We start from the raw sequence: 9,453 nt of genomic DNA, 5'->3' as shown, positions 1-9,453 counted from the left end.
AATGATCAGGGGGGTGGAATGCCTCTCCTATGAGGAAAGGCTGAGAGAGTTGGGGTTGTTCAGCCCGGAGAGGAGGAGGCTTCAGGGACACATTATTGCAGCCTTTTCATTCTTTAAGGGGGCTTATAAGAAAGATGGGGACAAACATATTAGCAGGGCCTGTTGCGACAGGACAAGGGGGAATGACTTTAAACTAAAGGTTTAGACTAGATAGAAGGAAGAAATTTTTTACGCTGAGGGTGGTGAAAGACTGGCCCAGGTTGCCCAGAGAGGTGGTGGATGCCCCATCCCTGGAAACATTCCAGGTCAGGTTGGACGGGGCTCTGAGCAGCCTGATCCAGTTGAAGATGTCCCGGCCCACGGCAGGGGGGTTGGACTAGGTGACCTTTAGAGGTCCCTTCCAACCCAAACTATTCTATGATTCTAAGTACATGGTATGAGACTATAACTTTGGGACTTTTAAAAAACACAGGAAAAAATGGAAGGAGAAAAAACATTATCAAGAGAATAAGGAGTTCGACCAGGGGAGGAGAGTGAGAGAGTATTGAAAAATCCCTGTGGATGTAGCTATGCGTTAGTGGGTATTCGTGTAAAAATTGTGTAACCTTCTGCTGATAAGTTTAATGGTGCTTAGTCATTCAGATTAACAAATAGTTTTATATCCTCTCTATTCCCCTCTTCCCTCCGTTCCCCCAAAACAGAAAGCTGTACTTAGTTGGGCATATCTTTCTATTTAAAAATGCAGAAAGTGTAGATTTTTGACGCTGTAGGTTCCCTTTTAATGAAAGTAAGAATGTTTTGGTTTTTTTAATCCATACACCTATACCAGATCAAAGAGTAGTTTTCTATCCCTTTGTAAATACCAAAGATTTTCCTATACAAAATAAATTAGTTTCTACCTTTTAAAATTAAATTTTCATGCATAAGTTAATATGAAAAAGCAAGTCTATAATTTTTATAATTATGTTGAATTAAGTAGAATATCTTATTCTTTTTCTATGTTAAGACCAAAAGGAAAAGCTGATGCAAGAGAATAAAGACCTGCAGTTATGCTACCTGAAACATAAGCAACAACTAGATGAAATGAAAAATCACATGAAGTTTTTGACGAAGGTGAACTCTATTTCTGTTTAGAATATGAGCAAATAATCCCATTCTATGTTTTATGCATAGTGCAAATTCTTTTTGAAAGTAAAAGAATACAGAAATGTAAGTGTTTATTTATTCATGATATCAAGCAAAATGTCATGTCTAGTGAGAATGCATCTTGTTATTCTGAATGTCTGTCTTCGATATTCATTCACATTTGATAACACCTTTTCACTAAGTATTTCTGTTTCAGGAAAGTGATATTGATGTGGCAGAACTCAGTGAAGCTCTCTTGCTTATAAAGGTAACTTACAAAGAATGAGCATATGGGGGGTTGGAACTAGATCTTTGAGGTCCCTTCCAACCCAAACGATTCTATGACTTTATATACTTTGCTTTTATTCTTTTTTTTTTTTCTTTTTTTCTTGAAACCCTTTGTTGACCATTACATGTTTTCTACACAATGCCTGGGATTTGCAAGGGCTGAATTATTTGTGCATCTTTTAGTAGTTAATGATTCAGGCTCATATGTGTGCTTTTGTCATTTTTCAGTTACAGTGAAGCAGAAGGAAAGATGAAAAAATTGCCAGGATGAAATCTAGAGTTATGTAGATAATTCATTATAACATCAAAAGTGAATTAAACCAGATTCACAAGCATTTTTTTAAAAAACTTACTTTTTCTCAGTTAAATTACTTATTGTGCCATCGTGTCCTTCCAATAACGTTTATTAAAAAAAACATTTTTGTTTATTAATTCTGTAATTTATGGGAGCATACTATAAGCATGAAGTTCTAAAATGCGATACAGTGATGCTTAGCAACTTCTCTTTGTTTATTAAAACAGAAAAACAGAAATACCCAGAAAATGTTCTATTTCTTTCTCTTGCACATAAGTTGTAATTTTATTGTTTACAGCAAAATTGAAAATGAAGTGGGGGTGGGAGGAAGAAATCAGTGAAAAAATAAGTTTGCATTAAGTTTCCAGTGTTCTAGTGACTTACATTTTATTTTCTTGAGGAATTGTTTACTGTAAATAGAATCTTTTTCTGCTACTGAAATGCAAATGATAATTCTATAATGATAATGAAAAAAAGAAGGAAAAACAAAACAAAAAAAAATCACCTAGATGAAAATTTAAACCCTGGTATTAATAACAGAAGCAATGTAGACTTGAGAATAATAATTCAGGTTTTATACATTCACTGAAGCAGGATTATTAATTATATAAAAGGCAAGTATATTAAGGGGTTTGTATTTTCATTGCATAGACAGGAGTGATTGCTTCTGAGTATCTCATACATTTTAATTGGTTCCTGATGATCACGAGATTACATTACTGAATACAATCTTGACACTTACTGGTCTACCTCATTCTTATTTTTCATGTTACCACAAGCTCAAAATTTACAGTTATGCTTACTGTCTTATTGTTGTTCCAGAATTATATCCCAGTGTTACATTTAACCAGGCCCAAATACACCCAAATATTTCACGAAAGTTTGTTTTAGTAATTTTTCAAATTTGCTCCAGGTTCAAAAGCAGCAGAAAAATGGGGACCTAATGTTTTTGGAAAAAGTAGAAGATGATATCCATAAAGATTTAGAACACTCCATGCAGGAGCTGCAGTTAACACATGCGGAAACAGTGCAAGAACTTGAAAAGACAAGGAATATGTTAATTGTGCAGCACAAAATTAACAAAGATTACCAGGTACTAAACTCTACTCACAGTGGAAAATAACCTGATAATAACATTTTAACATTTGTAGCACTGGAACTTGTCATAAGTGAGACTTGCAAATTCAGCAACAAAGCCAGTCTGTTTATAGGTAACCTAATATTTGTTGTTGTTGAAAGTATTGTTTAAAAAGCATGAGATCCAAGTGATTATAACTTTAGTCTTTTAACTCACCCTGATCAGAGCCCTCAAACCATGCCTTCTCGGGATTATCTCTGAGCTCTTATCAGGTCCTCACAGGAAAAATAGTAAGTGTACTTATCAAATAAGCTTCCTTTTTCACAAAACGCTGCTTTTACTCTCTTGTGCTGGATTATTGCAGATCATATTTTGACTTTTTGTTCAATAAACCTAAGTTTTAAAATAACAAAATCATTAAAGAAACTATTAGGAACATTGTCCTGAAAGAATAGCTAGTCTGTTTTTCTTAATAATGTTTTTAGATTTTGCTGAAATTGGAATTGATTGCTGTATTGCTGAATTAAAAACTGCTGTTATTTTTGTGTACTCTAAATGTTCTTTCCTCAAATCTAACTGTATTTTAATTTGTAGCCAAAAGCATGTGCAGCATCAGTGCAGACAAGCCTCAAAAGTCCTTTTTACATGCAAATTTTTTTCAGACTGAAGTAGAAGCAGTGACACAAAAGATGGAAAGTCTACAGAAAGACTATGAGTTAAAACTGGAACAGTATGTCCATCTTCTTGATATTAGAGCTGCACGCATCCGAAAACTAGAAGGTATCTTTAAAGTATATTCTTCTCTAATTTTTTTTTATATTTTATCTCTTGCAAGTTATTGTTGTAAATTTGTTCTTCAGTTGAAATACTTTTCCATTCCTAAAACTAGCAGAAAGGTCAGTTCTTTCGTGGAAAATTATCTGTGTGCTGTTTCATTGACTTAAATGATAAAGTTATTAATCAAACAAAATTCAACAAAGCATTTATGCTGCAGCTATTGCTGAGTAAGAATAAAACTACCAAACTTAGATTTTTTTTTTTTTAAAATAAATTGTACATTTATAGTCAACCTTTTATTTTGCTGTTCTATCATTGCATAATCATTTTATGTGTTGCGAAAAATCCCGAAGTCATGGTATAATATACCAACAGAATATTTCAATATAATGAATTTAAATTGCTGTTTTAATGGCTTCAGTTTGTAAAAGGTGCATAGGAAGCCTGAAATAGGATACCTTGCAAACCCAGATGTCATAACAATTTTCATGTTTTGTCTCCAAGTTGCATCCCCTGTACTACAGGACTGCATGATGATTTATGTCCTAATTTTGTAAGCATTTGTTCACCACTTACCACCTATGAGGCCAGGCAACATGTAAAGGTCTTTGCTGATAGTTCTGTCCACTCAAGATATTACAGAGGTTAAAAGTCAGATGTATTCTTTCTTTCTTAGCAAATTTAGTTCAACCCTACAAATATATGTCTTAAGTCTCTGCTACATTTGCATAGTGATACTTATTTTGATCATTGCATAAGACTTCTGAATTTTTGCTTGCTAACTCCCTTGTAATCCGTTATTAATTGTTAGACACCTGTGTCTGCTTTTATGTATATTGAAGCAGCTCCATTGTGGAGGTATTCTTGATTGTTGTCAGTGTGCTAAATGAGCAGTAGATGTATGATTTTACATGTGTGATTTCTTTTTTTGGTAACACCTTTAAGAAAGTAACACTGTTAATATAATTGAATTATGCTTTTTTCCTCCCTACTCAGACATTAATTATATTTGATTTTTAAACAAGACGGTCATATCGTAGCTCTATTTTATTTTATTTGTTGCAGCCCAACTAAGAGATATTGTCTATGGTACAAAACCGCATAAATCCAGACCAGAAATATTGCCGGGTGATCCAGTGGATGAATTTGATGAAACTTTACATTTACGAAGAGGAGAGAACCTTTTTGAAATTCATATCAGCAAAGTGATCTTCTCTTCTGGAGCTATGCGTGCTTTTGGTGACCATGAACCTGCAACTTTTTGTACTTATGCATTCTATGACTTCGAACTTCAGACAACCCCAGTAGTTTATGGGCGTACCCCATCGTATGACTTCACTTCTCAGTATCTTGTGCAGGCTGATGACTGCTTCTTGCACTATATACGGCAAAAGAGTATCACGCTTGAGGTTCATCATGCATATGGCACAGATTATGAAACAGTTGCTGCATGTCAACTGAAGCTCCACGAAATCTTGGAGAACAGTGGGAAGTTCTACAGCACAGCAAATTTAGTTGGTAATTAACATATCAAAAAGTATTCTGATTGATGCAGTATTGTAAGTGACAGTTAAGTAATGGTATTTGGCCAACAATGAATTTGTGTATTACTATTTTAAAAGAAAAAAAAAAGGAGATTTACACAACATGGTATTTCCTGTTGGATTTGCAGCATGTTCTGGTGATTCTACCTACAGTTGTGGGAAAGCTCTGACTTTGCAGAGTGCAATTTTGTCCATAATGGCTGAGGACAAAGATGGTGTTAATATAGTGATCCTGAAGTACGTGACATTAGAAGTATGTGGCATGCTGGAAATGGCATTAGAGAATCTTGTCTGAAAAGAGCAAGTGATTCTTTGTCTTGTATAAAGGTTACTTGCAAAGTGTTACTACTACACATGTAAAGATTTTTAATAAAAAATAGCATCACCTTACTCAACAGAACTATACAAGAACAGCATGGAGAAAAGTAGTTACAAAACCTGTATTACTATTTTAAAAGTATTGTATTGCATTGTATTTTCATATGTTAGTATTATTCATATGTTAGAATTTCTCTGAATACTGTAGAGAAGACATTTTTAAATGACTGATTTTCTTTTTCATTTTGCTTTATTTTGTATATTGTTAATTGTGTTTTAGTTGTTTAATGCAAGTTTCTTTCCTCCTTTGAGACTGTTATTGATACAAGGGGCCCTACTTACTTCAGCTGTGAAACATACAGTAATTTCAGTGTAGTCTTGTAATATATTTAATGAAATTAAATCATTCTACTTTTGCATATGCAATTTCTCTGTTTGGCAGAATATACATTAAAAACAAAAACATTTCTGCATTATAAGACTATCAAACATCAGTGCTTTATATCTGGCCCAAATGTCATACATACATCCCCTCATTCCTTACCAATAAATAAATGAAGAAATGGTTACAGTGGTTGTAATTTAAACTGGTAAGTCAGAGGCCTTCATATAATAGTTGTAAGGCATCAAAAAGGTGCAAATGATGGTGATTACAGTTAATAATATTTTGTATAGTAGCATAATCTATGGGGGAGTTAGTTTAGGTTTTGTGCATTTTTTTTTTCCTTTTAATTTAATTAATTGTTTTAAAATAATTTTAAGATAACCCGGACAAGCCTTTTTTAAGAAGTACTTAATATTCTGTGCTGCTTACTTTTTCTTTTAGAAGTATTTTGTCAGATCAGTATATATAGAGACCTCTAACTGCCCACTTTTGTCAAAAATCTGGTTTAAGAAGCCAGTAATTTAAACTGCATACCACTTTATGGGACATTTCCAACTGTTGACATACAAAACTGACCTAAGCTTTATTTGCCTTAAAGAGATTAAAATAATGAACTTGACTTGACTCTATAGCTTGGATAATAAATATTGCAGATTACGATATAAAAAAAATGCTCATGTTTCAGTTTTGGATCATACATGTAGAGCCAGAGGAGGAGTTTCTGTTTCTAACATGAACTGCACATTTCATGTCACAAACACTGTCATAATGCGTAGTCACAAGATAACTAATCTTTAATTTGTGGTGTTTCCTAGCTTTTGACTTAAGTAATTTAATGTTGAAAAGAAAATTAATGCAATCGCTTATGTATTTATTCCTTAGGAATCAAAGGAAACATTCAAAATTATGGTACCGTAGAATACGGGATCAGGTTACGAGTTCCTATAGATCAAGCTATTAGTCTCTACAAAGAGAGGTCAAAGGCTCTGGGGTATATAACATCCAATTCTAGGGAACGTGAACAACCATCTCAGGTATGTTTGGGTTTGTACTTCATAGTTTTGATAGAATAAACTGTTCAAAATTACTTTCTCAGTTCAAATAGTTTACTTCAAGTCTTGATATGTTAAAGGGTCTAGAACTGGAAAATACCTTCAGCAGTTGAATGACATGTTTTTCATGTGAAGAGATAAAGAACCAGTTGAACTATAGCTTTCCTGAAGAGACAAAGTCTTAAACTTCAGTTTGTCACTAGAATATTTGAAATTATTATATTTAGTTTTTCTTAACCTGTAAGTGCCAGATTTTCTTAACATTTTGTTAGTATGATATTCAGGAATGTTAAACCAACTGGGTGTCAGATCAGTATAACAGGTGAAGTGGTTGTTCAGAAAGGTCTCAAAGTTCTTAATGTTTGAGTATTATGAGATTGAGATTATTTCACCTTTTTTTTTTTTTAGCTGGATAATGAAGAGAATTTTGATAATACAATGCACTGTATAATCACGTTTAAATAAGGGTCACAGAAAAAGAAGGGACTTCCAGATATCTTTAGCAATTGTTTAAGAAATAAAAGCAATCAGGTTGAAATGTGTAAATTAAGACACTTTAGAGTCTCTAACAGGCAATTTTTTTACCTATAGCAGTTTAAATTACTGTAAGTCTGGAGTAACTTTAATGTTTTTTATTATTCCATAATGTAAATTTATATTGTACTAGAATCTCAATGGATTCCATGATGTAATCTGACAAGTATGTTTAGTGTATGAATTCTATTAAAGGTTAGCGTAGGCATTTTCAGAAAAACTTCGTGTTTGATAACATTGTAACATTTGCTTTAAATATGATTTTTAAAAGAATCAAAGGTATTTTTAACTAGCTCAAGAAATCTGGCCGTTGTTAAATGCCAAAATCTGTTATTTAGTTTTCTCTATTTTTGATTATGTTATTTCTAGCTGTGTTACCAGTCCAAACACAGTTGAAAGGTAAGGCATGTGGAACAGAGCGTTTTGTTGTAATTATTGTAAAATTGCAAATTCAAACATGGCAACTGAAATATACTGATTATATGGGAGAAAATAAAATAGGAAAAATGGCAGAAATGAAGAGCAGCTTCTACAGAGCTCTGTGAAACACCACTGTTGTCAGAAATGTTTCGTGGCAGAAACTAAAAGTCATATAGCTATAGCAGATGGTTACATTATGTTAAGGGTTCTGTCAATCTGCAGCTGCAAAAGTAACTTCAGTTGTGCATTCCAAAATTTAAGCTTTCACTAGTTAAACATACATATAAAATTGTGTCCTGTATAGCTGCAGAAATCATGGAAACATGAACTGTACATAAACTGCTATAAATTTTTTTTTCCAGTTCTGTATGTAGCCAGAAATAGTAGTCTTAAGGTTGCATATTAAGGACTTAAACTGTCATGTTTGGTTTTCTTGTTAACTATTTCAGTGTGGATTATTTAATCAAAATATTTAACATTTTATCACAAAAAATCAAACTGATAACGTTTCCCCATATACCAGTGGACAGAACTCTGGCTTCCACAAGCAAGATAATTAGGTACAATTAATGAAAATAGATGTGATATATTACAGTAAAAAAGGAGAGCCTTTTGAGGTCAATCTAGATGAGGATTACTCGTTTCAGATAGTCATGTTATTTGTTTTCTTCTTATTCTTTAATTTTTATTAAAATGAATTTCCCAGTTTGCCAGCTATGGGTTCCACAGTATGTACAAGCCATGCTGATAGGTAATTCAAAAAAATTTGTGATATCATTGAGTTTTTTAATTTATTTTTAATTTCTTTCAAATATTTATTACGCTATTCCCATGCTGATTTCTAAATTTTGTAAATTGTTTATGTAGGTAAAGGTTTAGGAGGAAGAAAAAACCAGAGGAATCTGTGGTGCAATTTTAATTATTGAAAAGTATATATATAAAAGGGACTACAGTTATAAAAATTTCCTGACACAGAATAGCTGTCAAGACCAGAATCCTTAACTATAAAGTGGTACTAGATATGAATCACTCTTAAAACTGTAATCTTCACTGCTTTGTAGATAATCAAATGACAAGTAGATCATAAAACTTTAGAAGAATAAAGCAAACAATCACAGACCTTGAAAGGATTAACCTCTTATTTCCTTATACCAACAACCCAAGAGAGATGTTGTCATATTTATAGAACAAGTAATATTTTGACATATAAAATTAAACAGTAGTTGGAGTGTCATTGAAATAATCAGTTATTTGTTCTATTTATATAGTTCTTAGAGTTTGCCAACATAAGAATTCTAATGTTTTTAATTTAACTTCTTTTTCATTTAAAGCAGCAGATACTCAGAACTGCCCAAGTCAGCACTTCAACAGATGGCAATTTAAATGAACTCCACATTACAATAAAATGTTGTAACAGTCTACAATCCCGAAAAAAACATCTTCAGCCAAATCCTTATGTTGTCTACAAGTTCTTTGATTTTGCAGACCATGATACTCCCATCATTCGTAGCAGCAACAATCCACAAATAGATGACCATATGTGTTTCCAAGTGCCAATGAATGCAGATTTAGACCGATACCTAAAATCAGAATCTGTAACCTTTTATGTATTTGATGATGGTGAAACGGAAGAAGGT

At 32.9% G+C, this 9,453-nt stretch overlaps 1 protein-coding gene across 1 annotated transcript in view; it reads left to right on the top strand.

Moving 5' to 3' along the window:
• RPGRIP1L (RPGRIP1-like) overlaps positions 1 to 9,453 on the top strand; it is a 79,731-nt gene that overhangs the window by 35,207 nt on the left and 35,071 nt on the right. The window contains exons 11-17 of the mRNA XM_009320792.1: positions 1,007 to 1,113; positions 1,343 to 1,393; positions 2,622 to 2,801; positions 3,449 to 3,566; positions 4,629 to 5,081; positions 6,693 to 6,844; positions 9,148 to 9,451. Coding sequence (XP_009319067.1) covers positions 1,007 to 1,113; positions 1,343 to 1,393; positions 2,622 to 2,801; positions 3,449 to 3,566; positions 4,629 to 5,081; positions 6,693 to 6,844; positions 9,148 to 9,451 — 1,365 coding nt within the window. The remainder of the gene's footprint in view (positions 1 to 1,006; positions 1,114 to 1,342; positions 1,394 to 2,621; positions 2,802 to 3,448; positions 3,567 to 4,628; positions 5,082 to 6,692; positions 6,845 to 9,147; positions 9,452 to 9,453) is intronic.

The sequence above is a fragment of the Pygoscelis adeliae genome, unplaced genomic scaffold (assembly GCF_000699105.1).
Source record: "Pygoscelis adeliae isolate BGI_AS28 unplaced genomic scaffold, ASM69910v1 Scaffold63, whole genome shotgun sequence".
Lineage (NCBI taxonomy): Eukaryota > Metazoa > Chordata > Aves > Sphenisciformes > Spheniscidae > Pygoscelis > Pygoscelis adeliae.
Note: the sequence above shows the minus strand (reverse complement) of the source record. Positions and strands in the feature narration are given on the sequence as shown.